This window comes from Sabethes cyaneus, chromosome 2 (assembly GCF_943734655.1).
Source record: "Sabethes cyaneus chromosome 2, idSabCyanKW18_F2, whole genome shotgun sequence".
Taxonomy (NCBI): domain Eukaryota; kingdom Metazoa; phylum Arthropoda; class Insecta; order Diptera; family Culicidae; genus Sabethes; species Sabethes cyaneus.
In genome coordinates, this window is record NC_071354.1 from 98232686 (window position 1) to 98252464 (window position 19779).

Genomic DNA, 19779 nt, shown 5'->3' on the forward strand with positions numbered 1-19779 from the left:
ACCTTTGCATAATTTTTAATAAAGCGAAATCGTTTCAGAAGCGATTTCCCATACATAAATTTAACAGTACCTAAGGCTAAACGTGTCTACAATTACACCTATGGGAAATTTCAACCTGCTGCGTGCAATTTCGGTAAACTCTAAATTTCGCCCAGCCACAGTTCGGAAAACAAAACAACTCCCCGCTGAATCGCTATATCATCTTCAATAGAATTTATTAACCTTCATCTTTCATTTTTCGTTTCTACATAATTTGGTTTTGCAGTTGTATATAATTGAATTGGTTTGTCCTATTTCATCTCGTTAAATTTGTTCAGTTTTTGCTTATGTACAAATTGTGCAGTGCGGGTTTTTTTTTAACTTTACTCTGTCTTTGCCTCCGCTAAATAACTTTCATCTCTACTGTCCAAACAATTTGATCGCCTACCGCGGTGACGTTTTGCTATGCACTCGAAAATAAACGACAAATAAATTTTCAACATGTTTCTTTTTTCTCTTCCTTACATTACATCATTTATATTTTCTCTTTGGTTTACTTCGCGGATGACTAACCTGGATCGCTGGCTTCGGCAAGTGATTCAGTAGTATTTATCCTTATTTAAATTTGATCCTACGAAAGGGACGAGGGTACAGAACTAACCGGAGTAACCAACGTATTGCCTATATAAAGAAATTGGGTTTACCCAGGATGGCTGCCAGCCCCATTCTAATAGGAAGCTTTTCGTGCCACTCTCCAGCCTTTCTCACTTCTGAAACGAAGCTAGAACACCCCACAGAGACCTATTCTAGGCAACCATCCTTCCCGCCCATACTGTGTGAGTATCGATTTTCGTCAGAGTGCAGTTTAAAGTTTCTTTTTATATAGGTAATTGTAAATTTTGTGTTATTTTTTTTGTAGTTGTGTAGGATTTTTGACGAGATTTTGTGTAGTAAAAGGAGGAAATGAAGGCATGCTCGTTTTTATTTCTTGTTGGTTGAGTATTAATTCACTAAAACCTAATCTCGTTTATGTAAAAGTAAAATTTCCTGTTCTGGCTACACACCTTCTAAGACAACAGCTGAAAGGGCGTGGCCACCCCATTCCGATGGGGGTCCGTTTCAGTCGTAATACTTTTGTCCATACAATCGGCAGTAGATGGTGAACGCCAGAATAATAAGTGTACTGAGCACGACTCCAGCTACAACCATCTGAATGACGGGAAACTGGAAGCATTCGACTATGTCCGGATAGTCCCCATTGTTCGGTATGTACTTGGTCCGACAGAGTTCCGGTGCTTCATCGGTTAGATATTCGATGTTCAGGAGGAATTCTTTGTCGAACAATCCAGTGCGGATATAATTTTCTTCAATGTACTCGTAGTTCTTATCTATATTGCTCTCCACAACTCGGAGTCCTGACACATTCGGGCAGTTTTGGTATCCGTTACACAGCAAGTATTCGGGAATGCATACATGCTGATCACCGGGGCAGTAGAAATCACAACTATCCTTAAACATGGACGAAGTTGCCAACGTTCCGTCAGCGTTTCTGGGCAAGTGGAATAGTTCCGTCCAAACGAATTTGAATGCATTCTTTCCGATGGCACTATCTCCAGTGTATTGAATTAGCACTGGTAAAGGATCGTTCTCATTCTCCACAGCTCCTAATTCGGCAGCAGAAAGAATGGGAAGATCTCTTGCCAAACTTACATTTTCTGGACAAATAATAAACCTTGGTTCTAGCCTTCCTGCCAGGTACACCTCTATTCGGCCATGTTCACAATTTCTCTCTGCAAATCGAGCTTTGTCCAAATGTAACCATAAATCTCTTTGCGCTGCAACTTTCAACTCCCAGATACACTTTTCTCTTCGGTTTTCCGTCAGCTGGAGTCCCAACGAGTTTTTGTATGGGAAAACAAGCTCTCCATCCGGGGATGGTCCCAGAGTTATTGGGCCACAAATAGGACCATGAGCGAATTCATAGTTAGCTTCAAATAACGTTTGCGGGTTTTTGAAATAACTCGTTGTAGCATGTTGTCCTTGTATGATCAACTCCAAATTCATCTGGTCCCCTGACGATATAACTCGCACTGGGCGTGGAATATTGTCGCAGAAACATGCCAATCGATTTTGGTTCTTGTCTTTCTCTTCCCATAGAATCAACTTGTCCACTCGCTCCTCATGGCACCGCGTGCAGGCGTTCATTGAGTAAGGAACTTCTTTAAAGGTAACCGAGGTAACCTCAACAACCACCCGAGAAAATAATCTGCGATCGGTGACAAATTTATACTGACAGCGAACATCACTTCCTGAGGCTCGCTTATAAATTAGAGTATTTCTCGGCGAGCCCAGCACTCCTTTGCTATACTTCCAGGCATAAAACACTTCATCACAGAGAGTATTCTGGACCGGATCGCCATACTTGGTGTTATTGAAAAAGTCATAGTGGGCCCAATAATACAGCGAACTTCCACTGTACGAGCCGGTTTTGCTTAGGAATTTCACATACAGCGAGCGACTCGTGCTCACGAAGTCGATTTTTTCCATCGGACGTGAAAAAGTATCGCAAAACGTTTTGATGATTCGGGCCGGATCCGGATGGTTGGCGTCATAGATAGTGAGCGACTCAGCGCAGTCTTCTTCGAACTTGATTATCGGAGCCTCGATGCGGTTGATGCGGAAACTGCAAAAGGAAATGCAATTAGTTAGAATTTAATTCCAAACACAAGTTGTATCAGCGGACATATTAACAAAAGTAGTGAAAACGAAACCTTCAATAGAAAAACGAAAATTATACAACCAAACTATTTCAATTTGGAAGAGATAGTTACACTGTTTAGTACAAGTAGTAGTTATTAAGTTTAACAATAGCTTCAAATTACCTAAATCTTATCAACTAAACTGTCTTAAAAACTTTTCAAATAGACCAACAACGACGCCCTCTGTTTTTTTGCGGTCATTAGAGAAGGGAAGAATTATTTGTTCACCATGTGAAGATCGAGGTGCTCCATTTGGCGGGAAAGTGAAAGTAAAGAGTTACTACAGTGATTATAGATTACATATGCGACCGGGTACTCTAAAACCGCTAAATTTTGAATCAAAGCGGAGAGTTACCTTTATTTTTAATGGTACTTTTCGCTTTGATTCAAAATTTGGCGGTTGTGCTGTCGCTGCCTTGTCGCCTCTGTAATCTATAGTCTCTGGAGGAGTTACCAGAACATTTTAAAGAAAAAAACAAGCTGGCTTATTGTGACAATCGCTGAGCGATGCGTCACTTTTTACAAATATGCCATAAATTCAAAGTTAGTACAAATCATTCGTTAGATCTACAGTCCAGCAAATAGAACATTTCAGTGTTAAAGGTGCCTGGATTGTTGCCCATCAAATAGCGGGTAACCTGGTAAACGATTACCAAGGATAAGTACATACTTGAATATATGACTACTAACAATAGGCCGTATGAATAAAAGAGTTAAAGCAAACTCTCCCATAAAATTTACACGGGAAAAGCAAAGCAAACTGTTTTATTCATTTATTTATACTGCCTAATATTAGTAAACGCACTATTAGTGGTGGTAGTACCAGTAGTGGTGGAAACTCGAATTGTTCCATCATTTTTGCAGATTTTGGTACAAGTTAGATACTTATCAAATAATACTGTTACTGGTAGTTCGATACTTACCAAACTTGTACCAAAATATGCAAAAATAATGGAATAATTCAAGTTTCCACCACTACTGGTACTACCACCACTAATGGTGCGTCTACCCTATATGAAACACATGCTCTTTAGCAGTGATGGTAAAAACTCAAAATCTCAAAACTCATCAAAAATCAATATCAACTGTGAATCATGTCAGCTTGATCCTATGCAGAAAAAAAAACACGCGTGAGTTTTTCTGTTGTCATAGCAAAAAGCACAAAACTCACACATATTTTTTCCCGCTTGATCACATACTGCTTTGCTTCAACTGCTACCCGGAGCTATGCACATATACATGCAAATTCCTTGTTGAACAGCATAGGCATTTCGTCGTGCGATACGTAGCTGTGAGTGAGCGTGAGGGAATGAATAGCTAAATAAATCGCAAACTAAAACGCACATTTGAATTACATATTTATCTAATTCTCATTTGGCTTATTACTTTCTAGTTAAAAAAATGTCGATTCCCGCGAAGGAAAAATGTAAATTCCGCCAATATGTTTGCCATGTTTCTCTTTTGCTCTCTGGTTCGTTGTATGAAATGCCAGCTGTGGAAGAATTAAGCACAATGCTCACAGCTGAATTTAATACACATCGCATAGCAACAGAGACATCGCGTATAATAGCGAGAGAAATTCATATGTGAGTTTCGCGCTTGTGATCAAGGTAGAAATTTCGTCTCATTGAGTTTTTTGCTGCTATGAATTTTTCAACACTGCTCTTTAGTGCTGTCTACAAAGGTGAGTTCTCTCCCCTTTACTTTGGTCTCTCGTGATCGACGAATTCTTTCAAAAGCTATAGTAACTTGGCTGTGAAATCATATCTTACGTCAATGGTGCAGTAGGGGAAGACTGTCCAGAACGCACCGGGGGGTAGAATGGCCCATGCTATTAATTGTTTAAAAACGCGGAGACTATTTGGTAAAATTATGAATGCGCATTTATCTTGGTGTAAAACAAGCTAATTCATAATTGTGTAGCATGTAAAAGCATCAAGCATAGCCACATCCAATAAAATCAAGCGATTATCCGCGATCTCATTCCACATGTAAGAAATCACGGTTTTCTCTTAAGCTTTTACCACTAGTCGGTATGCAAATTTCATAATAAACACAGTCTATCTAATTGATATACTGTCATACTCGATGATTCATCACAAAAACGGCATTAACCAGGCATGTTTTTCACATAAATTGCAAAAGACTTCAAAATACAAAACAGGGGTAGAATGCATCACAGCGGGATTGAAAAGTTATAAAATATTTTTAATTTGCCGTACATCTTTTGTTTCGGATTATTTATTAAATGTAGCAATTTGCCTTAAACCTAATTGTACATTGTTTAACTTCCAATATTTCATCACACATCAGTTGGAGAAAAGTAGATGATTAAATTTTATTGCCAATTATGTAGATGATTAAATTTTATTGCCAATTATTATATCCCAGCAAACAAGCGTATGTAACAAACGCTATAACGAACGCTTCCGCCATTTCGGTAGCCTAGTTCAGGAGTTTATACAACACGTGATTATATGTAAATTTGCTGGTTGCGTTTAACGCCTAGCTGGGCAAACTTGGTGCGTTTTGCCCTACATGATTTTGACTCTTGCCAAAAATCGTCAAAAATAACAAAAAATACTGGCTTTTGTTAGGAAATTTCACCAGCAGTAAGTGTAAAAAAGATCCCAAAGTCTTCTAGAAGTTGAAAAACGTGGAACAAACATGCCGTTGCTCTGCAAAATGATGTTTTGCTTAAGCGGTGCGTTCTGCACCACTTTACCCTACACACTTCAAAACAATCCTGTAAAGACTGACTAGAAAAAGTGAAGCTACATTGATTAGTTTTGCAAACTAATTTTTTGATCAGACCCTTGCCCAGCAGGGTAAACTGGCTCAATGTGCAAGGGAAGCTAGCCGCCTGAAGCTTGAAATTCTGAGGCTGAACGAGGTTCGTTGGCCTGATACTGGCGACCATGATTATCAACTTCATAGAGGCTCTATAGAGAGAGGTGCTGGATTCCTAGTGAGCCCAGGGGCACACACAGCCCTGATAAAGCGGGGATCGGTAACTCAAAGAATAATAATGAGCAGATTTAGAACACGGGTTAGAAACTTTACTGCAATCCAATGCTAAGCGCCAACAGATGCTATCTACCTACAGGAAAAAGAGAGTTTCTACAGCCAGCTGATCAGTCCGGTTAAGAATACCCCGAAGGGGTATCCAAATTCACTTGGACGACTTTAACGCGAAGATAGGCTCAAACAACGTGGACGTTGAACCCGTTATGGGATGCCATTGCCTAGGAGAGATGAGAGAAAACGGGAAGCTGTTAACAAAATATTGTACTAATAACAACATTGGTCATTGGAATCGCTCTTTCCACATAAACCAGCACGTAAGGTCTCTAATATTCCTATTTTTGGCAACCCAGATTATGCATCAGCTATTCAGGTATACCTATATAGGAAGCCGCAACTTTTTCGGTGGATTGGAGTGCGGGGTATATTGGTCCAAAGTCTCCAAAGGAGACGGTAGCTAGTTAGTATGGCATCACATTGCTCTGTACTACTCTGTAAAATAATCCTCAACCGGATCCAGGAGAAGATCGACGCTACTCTTCGGCGGCAGCAAGCTAGGTTTCGTGCTGGCCGATCATGTATAGACCATAGCGCAACGCTCTGCATCATATTGGAGCAGATCAACGAATTCCAGGACTCTTTTTTGTTGGTGTTCGCTGACTTCGAAAAAGCATTCGACCGACTCAACCACGAAAACATCTGGGGTGCACTTAGGTGTTCCAGTTCCAGTTAAGCTAGTCCATCTCGTCGAGGTTTAGTACGAGGCGTATTCGAGCAGTGTTGCACAATGGCAGCTTGTCTGACCCAATAAGGGTTACTGCTGTTGAGAGACAGGGCTGCATTTTATCACCGCTGATGTTGCTCGTCGTTATGGGTGAGATATTAGTTGAAGCGATTGATAGTAGACCGGCCTTGGAATTCTCTAACGATTAAACAACTAGATGATCTCGACCTAGCCGACAACATTGTCTTATTAGCACAACGCCGAAACGATAGAGTAAGGGGGGGGGGTAAAAGTGCGATGCGGGAAAAAGTGCGATTCAATGATTTATCGGTGCAGATTCCGAGTAAATTACCTACATTGGCATGGATGGCTGACTACTTTGACAGCTTAAATCTAACGTAAACTTTGGTTGCTTACACAGCATAGTTGCTGAGTTATGTGCAAATGTTATTTTAGGGCGGTTTTGATGTAATTTTTTGTTATACGACAAATACAATATCAACAGGAGGATATTACTTGTTGAAAATTTGTAGCAGCGTTTTACATCAGTCACATATCTGTTTTGAAAATACGGTGAAAAGAATTTACAAAATATATTTCGCTTTTCCGTAGTTTAATCTAACCTTGTCAAGCGCTTAGCGGAGTAAAAGTTCGATTCACGGACGGGGCAAAAGTGCGATTCATGGACGAGGCAAAAATGTATAGCTAATTATATACAGCTTTAGGCTCTATATTACAGATCCTACAAATGAAAGATCTGCAGAAAACTGTGTGCTCTACAGATGTTGGCCGAAGGAAAACAATGTTTTTCCGCTGATGAAACAAAAAACAAACGTTTGGAAAAGTTTCGATCTAACGGAGGCTGCAATACACCAGCGCAAAATAGGAAAGGCGCAAATTGAGAATATTCCTTACCGAAACATAACGCAGATTGGAGATAATATGGTTTTGTTAGCTACTGTTGTGCTAATTTCATGGATTCGAGCTTCGCACTTTTGCCCCGCTAGTGGGGTACGAAAATTGATGACAACTTCAAACATTGCACTTATGCCCCGCCCTACTCTATATAGAGCAAGTTAGATGACCTCTCCGAGAGTTGCCAAGCAGCAGGTTTCACAGTCACTGTAGCATGAAGTAAGTCTATGGTAGTGAACACTGATAATCTCATCAACTTCACAGTAACTGGACTACAGTTTGAGCAGAATCTTGGTCGACAGACAACGTATTGGTGGTACTGCAACCAAGACTGATATAGTCGCAAGCACCAGGAATACCTGGGATACCTTTGCATATCTGCGAAATATGTTTCGCGCTCATACCAGATCACGCTATATACCAAAACATGCATAATTAACTCAAGCGTTAAACCTGCACGTCTGCGAAACGGTGCGTCAATCGCTGCCTGCGATATATCATTCGTGCTTGATGGCCTGCCAACAGGATATCCAATGAGGCATTTCGTCGTCGATGTCATCAACGACCAATAGCAACAGAAATTCGGTTATGTAGGTGGAAGTGAATCGGACAAGGAGGAAAGGAATGAAAGAGATCTGCATCGACTGGAATTCGCAAGGACGACCTAGGAGAAGCAGAGCCAGAGGCTCAACGCGACACAGCGTAGCAAATGATATCCGGGATATTGACGAAAATTTGCCCTGGCGACAGGTGAAAGTCTTGCTGGGTAACCGTCGGCAGTCGAGATCTCTGATTTCATCCGTTTGCCGGCCCAGCGGACATAGACCAGTAAGTAAGTGAGTATTGGATACCATCGGAGCAGAAATGGATCGGAACAAATCATGTACGCCGTCAAGGAAAATTCGACTGCGTTCCACAGGTGGATCGGATAACACGATTGCGAATCCATCATTAGACGGTGCTCCGGGTGGTGAAGTCGTTTAAGGTGACCCAAACGTCGTCTCAAAACATTCGATTCGAAATACGGTGAAGAATGAGAATGTGTCAATCTGTTTGTCCAAAAAACGTACCGGCTTTAACGTCTTCAAAGTGTAGAAGACACCGAACCGGAACGACAAATAAACTGCCACAAAGCTGTTGGCAGTTTTTGAGGTGTTAAGAATAAGAAAGGATAAGTTTTTGAGGTGTTAAAAAATGAACAAATTCGTTCGCTCTTGCTCTGGCAGACCATCTGTGAGTGCAACAAGATGAGTCAGCCAACCAGTACATCACGACGGGTACCATTAAGGGGAAAATGTGAAGAACGTGCTGCTTGAGCCACACATGCTTAATCATAAAACTTGCAATTCTACAAAACTGCGAAAAAATAGCTATGAAACTCTTATAAAAATGAAAAGTGCCACACTAGAAAAGGTTCTATTTCCAAAGATCCTCTTAAAATTTTACTTCTGGCGTTATCTATTTATAGTGACTTCCAAAAGCCGTTTATACATTTATTAAAAAAAAAATAGATTGCCTATGATATTAAAGAACACCATATTTATAAAGGATCATCATTTTTGCGTTGGTTTTACCTGAATCCGCCATAAAACGCTAATAAAACATTTCTTGCACAAAACAATGTTTTCAAGAGTGCGATAAGTTTATCTTTTTTCTTTTTCTAACGACGTATAGCTGTCGACTTACTTTTTTGTTGGGGAAGAATAAATGCTTAATGCGAAAAATGTAAATTCAGGCTAACTGAAAAATTCTCGATATTGTATGTATGTATGTATGGGGGTAGCCACCCATCACCTCAAGGGTTTCCCATTGTATGCAGGTGACATTACTGCAGAATCGAATTTATCTACCCAGCAACTTTTATGTCAATGCTGTTCGTGAAGGATCAAAAAGGGGTGGGTGGAGCTATAAGCAATGTCGCTTACATGATTCCACGGGAATATAAGACACTCCTTCCAGCATAGACCTCCGGTTTCAAGATACATAACTGCAATACATAACGTTCAAACTTAGGGTAAGGAACGAGTTAAGCAGTGTTACCTATTTTAATCAGTTGAACATAAATGATCCGAAAATGCACTTTTTTATTCATATTTTCAAAATCTTTTGATAGGATCATCTTCACAAATCACTTAACCATACATTTGATTCACACAAACACAATTTACTGGGTTTCCGACAAGAAATATGATGAATTAAAAATTGTTGTCCAAAAACGTACATTTTTCAGCTGCTCTTCAGCAATCGCCACATCGCTACTAACGAATTCATCAAATTTTCAGCACTGATTACAACCACTCTGAAAGTCAAGCACTCAATTGTCACATACCATATTATTCACTCTCTTTTTTCTATTATCTAAGGCTTTGTCACTAGCCAAAAGTTTTATTATTTTCTAACAAAACTGAAAACAAATTTTGAATTGACGGAACCTGTTCACCACTAGCAGCAGCTGCAGCACAACTGATGAACTATCGTGTTGCCAAGACACTGTTTCGGTTCTGGAAATAAGAATTTTAAGTTTGAAATTAACTGAAACCTCCTATGGTGAAAACGTGGTTCAATACTTTCAAGAGAAATGTATGTTCATAATTAATTTTTCTTTATTAAAAACAACACAAAAGACAGCTTTTTCAATAATTTTCGAAGATTTTCTCAGTGATTTAATAAAGCAACGATGTGTTTCAATGTTATTTGTTTTGACAACACTGTTCTGAGTCGGATCGTTTGTACTGCTATATGTTTACCTCTTTTGTTCTCCCACCATCCTTGTGAACAGCGAGTGAGACGTCAAACTCGCAGTTTCCCATAAGAACACCAGAGAATAAAAGAGACGACGAATACCGTTTGCCGAACGGTGCGGTGAGTGTATGCCCCGATAAACAATTTAGACAGATGGCATTTTACGCATCTATGCCGATTACGCATCAGATGCCGATTAGTAGGTCACGGATAGGAATGCGAACTTATTGAATAGGGGGAAAAGTTCGAGGGATTTTTTAAGGGGACGTAAAAAAAATCAGATTTCAGGATTGCTTAAAATAGCACCTTGCGGGTGAAAATGGGTTCGGTCTGTTCAAAATTAGTTCCGCCGCTCCAACTTTTAAAGCAAAAAATCAAAAGTTTAGCTTTTCCAATGGTAACAGCTTGAAGAACTAAAGATAGCAAGAAGATTGGTATGCTGATATCCCCCACTTAGTCAACCCATCGCTTGTAATAAGGTAAAACAATCAGTGACCCGCTTAGACTGCTTAAAACTAGTTCTTTACCCTATCTTGCGTGATGATTTGTGTGCTAGAAAGGCGTGTCAAAATCCTTTACGGCCTTATATGACTTGGGCTGGTTACCACATCTTTTATCCAGTCTTCGATTCATTCGATACCCTGATGCTCCCTCACCTTTACTATAAAGATGGTAGGTATATGGCAATGTAACAAAATATGTGTTATATGAATATACAATATGTGAAGAAATATGGGCAAAAATGGAACAATCTCACCAGCAGTCCTTCGAATGGAATAAAGTTGCATCATTTGAGTGCTTCCATTATTCCATTGTCTTCTGGTATCCATGAGCCAATTAAGTTATCTATGTATATGGGGGTGGATTGGGCAAAATGTACTATTCTTGCATTTCGCACAGTATGGAATATATGGAACATGATTCTTCTGATGTTCTGACAACATTTGGAAGCTATTTGAGTTCGTTTTACGAGCGGCAAATAAGTTTTAATACTGTTTAATTAGCTCTTATCATGATTTTTGGGGAAAATAGGGCGAAATGGACCACTTCCCGAAGTCTGCGCATGATGAAACCACCACCAATCGATTTCCTGCATTTTTTTTACATAGAAATAGGTATCTTGTAAGATTCCAAACCAGCGGCTTCTAATTCTTGGGATTACAAGTTCGTTTTTGCCCCATCAGCCCCATCAAATAGTAAATAAATAAATAAATAAGTTTTTTTATATTGGTTATTCAATAAAACAAGTCACTAACAAACTAAAAACTGTATAAATTAGCTAAATTATCCTGTATGGAAATGATAGAATTGGAAGAATAAAAACAGGTAAGTATCAAACTAGCTATATAAGAGTGCAGCAGTAGGTTAATTAGTAAAACATTCGGCCGACAACCGAAAGAGCGTGGATGCGTATCCCACCTGCCATTGCATTACTCAATATATTTTTGGTCTATATGTCGAAAATTCTCTAGTTCCTTATATTTTATTATTCTTCACACCAGACACTACCTCATTTTTCAAAAAAATGTAGAAAGAGGTATTTTTAAGTCGAAACAAGAGAAAAGCAAAATAAAATAATTGGCCTGTTTTCTTTATTTGAAAATAATGAAAAAAGACTTTAATTTTATACTTTACATGTAGCAACCGAACGATACTAATAGGTACGATTTTGCGATTGACAATTTCGGCGCCGTTTTGGACGGAAAATTGATACAAATGACTAACCTGGGAAAATACAGACGCACTATCTCTCCCTCGTTGCCGTGAATGTGATAGCTGCAAGACGTGTTCGGTGGGTACCAGTGCGCGACACTCAGGAAAATGCCCTCCGAAGCGCTCGTCGCTTTTAACGCATCGGAGCCCAGCAGCCAGTCACAGGCACCGTGCTTGGTACCGACAGTTTCCACGTGACCGGGCCAGTTCCCCACGTTGAAATGGAATCCCGTATTGAGCAATGGGCCCGCGGGTGACGATACAAACTCCACGTACATATGCTGCGATGTGCCTGCATGCAAATGATATTATTCAATCTCCAGTAAACAAACATTCGATCTCGAGCGAAAGCGGAATGTAGCCACTTACCAATAATGCTGAAGGGAAATTTGCCCATTCCGCAGAACTTTCCAATCGGAGGAGCGTGTTCGTCCCGACCGTCGTAAACTGCCAGCCAGTCGTACGGACAATGCTCGGAACCGGAGCCAATTTCCTTCATCGGACACGTCATGATATTCTCGCACCTGGGAAAACCCACCACCCCAGAGTGCAGTTAAACAGGTAAAGTTAATTACTATGCATTTGAAAGCATTTCTCGAGGATGTTTTCTCACCTCTGACCGTCAACGGCAAACTGTTCATTCTGGATATACAGCTTGATGAAGGGCAATCGGGTGTGCAGGCGGTAGCGACACTTAAGCGCCCGCGGATAGATTCCAGGGTAGGCCGGCGATTGTACGTAGCAGGTCTGCAGTCGACAGTCTCGGAATTCCCGTTCACAGTAAGAGCTGCTTTCGGTTGTCGTTGTCACGCCGTGGTCACCAAATGAAACGAAAATATGCATAAATTTCATCAACTTTAAAAGGTTATTTATATTCATTGAATAAATCAATTTCGGTAAAAGCTTCGTTTCACTTCGTGTACTGTGGTGCATATCCATCGACGTGCATTTTGATTATGATATGCATCAGAATTGGCTGCCGAGCCGCTGTCGCTGCCGTAGATGCAACAACATCACCTGGCCGGAGGATGAGCTTTGTCCGGAAAAACATCGAACATACTTTATGCTGGCTGGTATGGTTGGCAAAAAGGGATAATATAGGCTGCCTTCGGGCTGATTGGACTAACAATTCTGAATGTAATATGCGTAATTGCTCTGATTAGATATGTGGTTGTTCCTAACTTAAACGAACATTACTCTATTTGTCATTCTCAGCCTATAGTGAATAGCAGGTACAATTGAATCAATTATTTCTTTACGTGCTACGAGGGAACGCGTGTGACGGAAGTGCAACGCTACTTTTGTGACATTCGTTTTGCAAGCACTTACCCTTGAACCACCTCACCGCGACGGTTTGGGTATAACTCCGGGTGGGGTCCATATCGATTGAATACTTCCATCTGCTGTTCCGCTCGAGAGTCGAAGGCAAAATATGTCTAGAAATGAAAATGAAATAGATAAACAATACATAGCATGTGCTTTTTATCATCTCCTGCATGCAAAGGGCTATTGAACTGCTTCATACATAAAGAAAGGATATTCGCAATGTTTCTTGCTATTTGAACTAAAACTATTTGTTTAAAATTTGTATACCTTAAGAATATTTGAATGTATGTATACATGTAATACAATTTTTTGTGATTTTTGTATATTTTCGATGGTGTGCTTTTGGAGCACATGCCGCGTTTTCTAATTTTAATATATTTGAATAATATGTTGCTCTAAACGTAATTGTTTTGCCTTTCTACTAGGGTAAGAATCCCACAATTCGCCCCCACCCCAGAATTCGCCCTCCCATCGGTATTCCCGTGATTTAACTCTATATGTAGTTGAATTATAAGTTGTTAGTTCAATTTATATTCAATTTAACTCAGTCTTCAGTTATTTGAATAGAATTCGTTGTGTTGTTTTATGTATTTTAATGATTTAATGTGGTTTGAAAAATAGGTATTGTATTTAAGACGCGATTTTTCCATTCTCAAGAACGAGCACGAAAAATAAAAGTGAGGAAAAGTAATGGAAAATCGTATCTCCTTGCACTTTTTTCGCATCAATTTGGTTATATCTGATTCAAATTTCATAATTGTGTTTTTATTTTAATATTTTATCGCAATTCTGCTGAAAATAGAACATAAATGCACTGGGCGAAAACTGGGTATTGTAAATCATATGAGTTCCAAAATTCGCTCGGGTCGAATCTGTATATACTTAACCGAACTTACTGCGTGAACCAGTTTTCGCCCTCATCTATCAAACATATACAAATATGCCACACATAAGCAAAAGCAAGTCACAATCGATTAGTTTGTTCGCTGATTTATGTCAAAATGGTGAGTAAAAGTATCGAATAAATACTATTTTGATGCAGAAAGCACATCATATCTTCGTTTGAATTCATCTAACAAAAGAATTACCTGCTAAACATGGGCTAATGGGGCTTCTACCAAACGAAATGTTGAATTAGCAATAATCGACATCGAAATTGATAATAAGATTAATTATTAGTAAGACGCGCATTATATTCTCAAAAATCACAATTTTTCTTGTCATGAGAATAAATCTGACTAAGAAAACCACGCGAAAAATCCGTCTACTATTTTAAAGCATATAAGCGCAATAAAATTGTTGTCATGGAGAAAACTTTGAAAAGTATTTAAAGTGTAATGCAGACAACAAAGAAATAATCGTGATAAAATAGATTATTTCGATAATATCATGAAAACTCTAATATCTTAGCATTACAAACCCGGTCTAACCAAAAATGCTAGTTAAGAATTCCAAGTTATGTCAAAAAATATCCTAGTAGGTAAGAGGTCAAAAATATCCAGAGTAGGTAAGATGAGTATGCTTACCAGTTACCAGGAATATTTAATACAGTAAACCGGCATACCCATTTACAGACAGTGATTTACTAAACAATTTTTTTTCTTCATCTTTTTATTGACTACATAGCAGTTAAGCTTAGTTATTTCTTGCGGAAAAGGTTAGGTTGTGGACTCGAGTCTCACCTTCGATTAGTCAATATATATATATATATATTAGAGTGTCCCAAAATAGCACTATGTCAGAAAACCCGGGGGCTCACCCCTCAAATGATAGCTTAGGGTGTCACAACAAAACTTTTATATGACGTCATCATTGGTTGCCGCGATTTAGGGGTCGCACATTTGAGTTTTATGAAAAAATGGCATTTTTCAGGAGTAAATTCAAAAAAATATTTTTAGAAATGTTAAAGTAGGCGAAACAAGGTACTTAACTATTTTTTTCACAATCATTGGGATCTGATACATTTATAAAAAAGTCATGGAGGCATGTCTGGAGTCATATTTGGTTACAAAAAATTATTGAATTCGGGAAAAATTTAAAATTTTCGAAATTTCATTTAAATAAACGTCAAAACAGGGTATCGAACAGTGTCTCAAAGCAACGTAGCTATACTGTATAGATGGGAAATTTTATGACGAACAACTTTGCCGAGGAAAGTAAGGACGTATGTTCAAATCTCGCTGAGGTATTCACGTTTTCCAAATGGCGGAACCAAACATATTTTCACAATTTTAGTAGTTCCACGTGAAAAAGGTAAATGATAAAACTTGAAGTGTTTATTCTAAACGTTACCTACGTGTTTGATAGGAAGAAATGTGCACTTTCCAAAGAATTTAGCACCATTTAGGCTCAAGAATCACTTTCAAAAAAGGCGTATTTATTTTAATATGTACTATGTTTGAAAAATCGTATCTCCCGAAACTAAGGTTGCTCCAAAATGATGCCTAAGCGTGAGTTGTAGAAATTTGATTTTCAAACCTGAAAAAATAAACGCTGAATTTTTTTTGACCCTTTTTGTACTATCAGTAGATGTAGAATCAGCAAGGTGTATTCAGACAAATTGAAAGGTAATATTTATTATAGTTGCTAACTTGGTAATATAACACGGATAACATAAAAAAAGGGCACGTTTAAAATTAAAAAATTAAATATATTAAACTTTTTTTTTTCAAATATCTTAAATACGGCTGTATTTAAAAGATAATTATTATTTTGAACACGTGTTGTTAAGCACATACGAAGTTGTTCTCCAAATTCAAATTACATATATGTATAACGAGAAATATAAGAATAATAATAAGAAATATAATAATAATCTTAGGTTACAAAATATTCATAAAAGTCGTTGTTCTGCAAAATCCTTTGACAAATGTACCATTTCAGAAAAAGCGTCAAAATGCATCAAATCATCACTATTTTTCCAAAAAAATATTCGAAGTTACCATTTCCTGTATATTTTAATTTTACATTTTTTCCTTACTTTAGAACATAGTGAATTTTTTTTCAGTGTTTATTTTTTCATGTTTAAAACTAAATTTTCAAAAACTCACACTTAGGCTTCATTATGGAGCAAACCTAGTTTCAGGAGATACAAATTCTCAAACATAGTACTTATTAAAATAAATACGCCTTTTTTAAAATTGGTTCTTGAGTCTAATTGGTGCCAAATTCTTTGGAAGGTGCATGTTTCCTCTCATTAAAAACGTTTAGAGTAAATAGTTCAAGTTTTATCATTTACCTCTTTCACATGAAAGTGCTAAAATTTGAAAATTACAGAAATGTGTTTTGTTCCGCCTTTAGAAAATGGTAAATATCTCAACGAGATTTAAAGATACGTCCTTACTTTCCTCGGCAAAGTTGTTCGTCATAAAATTTCCCATCTATACAGTACAGCTACGTTGCTTTGAGACACTGTTCGATACCCTGTTTTGACGTTTATTTAAATGAAATTTCGAAAATTTTAAATTTTTCCCGAATTCAATAATTTTTTTGTAACCAAATATGACTCCAGACATGCCTCCATGACTTTTTTATGAATATATCAGATCCCAATGATTGCGAAAAAAATAGTTAAGTACCTTGTTTCGCCTACTTTAACATTTCTAAAAATATTTTTTTGAATTTACTCCTGAAAAATGCCATTTTTTCATAAAACTCAAATGTGCGACCCCTAAATCGCGGCAACCAATGATGACGTCATATAAAAGTTTTGTTGTGACACCCTAAGCTATCATTTGAGAGGTGAGCCCCCGGGTTTTCTGACATAGTGCTATTTTGGGACACTCTAATATATATATATATATTTTTTTTCCTTTGGGTACATTCTCCACTGCGACCAGTAATTTGATCTATTGTGGCGGGCCCCTATTTACTGTAAGCCACGTCAAGGTGTCGTATCACTACTATTAATAGGAGTGGTTTCCACTTGTTGACTAATGGCATTGTCCCAATAAGGTATAATACAACGAATAAAGTTAATTGCTTTATTTGGGGAACTTGTCCACACAACTGAGGGTTGTATTAAACCCTCCCCAAAGAATTTGCTCCTTCTATGATAAAGTGCTACGCAGTTACAAAGCAGATGTTCCGCATCTTCGCTATCTAGGTTGCAAAAACGACAAGAGTCATCTTCCAATTTGCCTAGCTGTTTTAAGTGATAGTTACTTGAGCAGTGACCCGTTACCAGGCCACAGAAAGTACGTAAATCTTTTTTAGATAGACTAAGAAGTCTCTGAGTTACTGTTTTGTCAGGTGATATAAATCGCTTTGATTAGCGAGCTGTTAAATTATTCTTCCATATGTCATTTATCATTGATTTTTCCCAGTTACTCAATTCCATTCTGAGGGTACACGTTGAGGCCCCACAGAATGGTTCTGGTCCAATGAAAGGTTTAATCGATCCAGCTTTTGCCAATTGATCCGCTTTTTCATTACCTTCAATTCCACAGTGCCCAGGTACCCAAAAAAGACTTACTGTACTTTTTTTAGCCACCTGCTGTAGCAATTGAATGCATTCCCAAACCAGCTTCGATGAACACGATACTGACTTTAGTGCTTTTAATGCAGCCTGGCTGTCAGAAAATATACATATATTTGCATGTCTATAATTTCGTCGCAGACAAACTGTAGCACATTCAATTATTGCCTGTATTTCTGCCTGAAATACAGTTGGCCATTGACCCATAGATATTGATATGTTGACTCCGGGGCCCGTTACCCCTGCTCCGACTCTGTTGTTTAATTTAGAACCGTCAGTGTAAAAGATGATGGATCCTGGTTGAATATTAGGCCCACCTGATTCCCACTCCGTGCGACTTGTCTCGGTCACTTGGAATAGTCGTTCAAAGTTATATTGCCTATCCATCCAGTCTTCCTGGGTTAATATAGGACTAATTTTGAAATCTCTTAAAATACTGAGGTGGCCCCTAAGGTCTCCATCAAGAAGCTTCTTTGTTCTTCTTAGCCTTAGTGCATTTTTCTCAGCTTCCAATTGCACGAATAGGTGTAGTGGCAGTAAACTTAAAATAGCATCTAGTGCTTTTGAAGGTGTACTACCGGTTGCTCCAGAAATGGAGATTGTAGCAAATCTTATATATATATATATATAGCCGAATATCAAGATTTTTCAGTTCATCTAATTTTTTTATTGTTCACAGTAAACATATACTCTTTCTCAAAAAATTACTAAACAATGACATAAGTAATCATTATATAAGGTTATTTAAACTACTAAAATAAACATTGTACCATTCCGTATGCACTGAATTGTATTTATTCGCCCACATATCAATAGTGAAACTGAATTCAACAAAGGACCAGAAAAAGAACCTACAGGACCATTCATTTTAAATATCTTTGACGAGTATCAAAAGCCTTATTTTACTGCAATGAAAATAAACATTTAGTAAAAACCCACCTACTGAATCAGGTATCAGGAGGTGATCATGATCAGTTTATTTCAATTTAGATTTACATTTAACGAATTCTTGATACAAATTGATTGCATTATTAAGCACTGAATAGACATAATTTCAACGTTAAATAATAGTAACAACAATTCTAACAAAATAATTGAGGTTATTTGAGAAATTTGCAACAAATAACAAGTGGGCGAATTTTGGATCGCTATGGGCGAAATGTGGTACTAGAGGTTCCTGCTCAAAATGGAGTCTTTTACTATCAAATTTCAATTTTCGCTATTCCGAACAGCCAAAATAGATAGAACATTAATATATAGTCATACTTGTCTGAGCTCAGGGCTGATTTTATAATAATATGGCGATTTATACATTTTACAGCATAAAAACCAGATAAAAGGGGCGAATTCTGGGGTCGTTACCCTATATAAATATATAGTATAAAGGTAAAGAAATCACTTGGAAAACCGGAAATGGAAAGAAGGTCTTGCGGGCCGAATGTCATATACCATTCGACTCAGTTTCGAAAACTGAGCATTTTCTGTGTGTGTGTGTATGTATGTGTGTGTGTGTGTGCGTGTGTATGTGTGTGTGTGTGGGTATGTAACGCTTTCAATCTCACTCACTTTTCTCGGAGATGGCTGGACCGATTTTAATGTTCTTAGTGTCAAATGAAAGGTCTAGGTGTCCCATAGGTTGCTATTGAATTTCATTTTGATCGGACTTTTAGTTCAAAAGTTATGTATAAAAATACGAAAAATATGGGACTTCATTATCTCACAGGTCCCTTAACCGATTTGAACAAAATTGATTGCATATGAAAGAGGAGTCTTGCAAACCCTTAACATAAAGAAATGTGAAAAAATAGTATTTAAAACATATTTTTGAAACATATAAACATTAATTCAATGAAAAACATCACACATTTTATTATTATTTGAAAATTACTGCAGAGATCTATCAAACGAAACCGAGTTATTTAAAATCGGACGGTTCATTCAAAAGTTATTCAAACTTTAACACTTGAGCACCGTATATTAAACCGTTAAAACGTGTGAAATCAAAACATATCAATCAAATGTCGATTGTATTCAATGTATGTATGTATGTATGTATGTATGTATGTATGCATGTATGTATGTATGTATGTATGTATGTATGTATGTATGTATGTATGTAT

At 37.9% G+C, this 19779-nt stretch overlaps 1 protein-coding gene across 1 annotated transcript in view; it reads right to left on the reverse strand.

Annotated features, from left to right (window-relative positions):
- Positions 1–1098: 1098 nt before the first annotated feature.
- Positions 1099–19779, reverse strand: part of LOC128735746 (uncharacterized) — a 155119-nt gene continuing 136438 nt past the window's right edge. The window contains exons 4-8 of the mRNA XM_053830235.1: positions 13186–13292; positions 12470–12643; positions 12226–12380; positions 11869–12148; positions 1099–2662 (exon numbers count right to left, since the gene is read on the reverse strand). Coding sequence (XP_053686210.1) covers positions 1099–2662; positions 11869–12148; positions 12226–12380; positions 12470–12643; positions 13186–13292 — 2280 coding nt within the window. The remainder of the gene's footprint in view (positions 2663–11868; positions 12149–12225; positions 12381–12469; positions 12644–13185; positions 13293–19779) is intronic.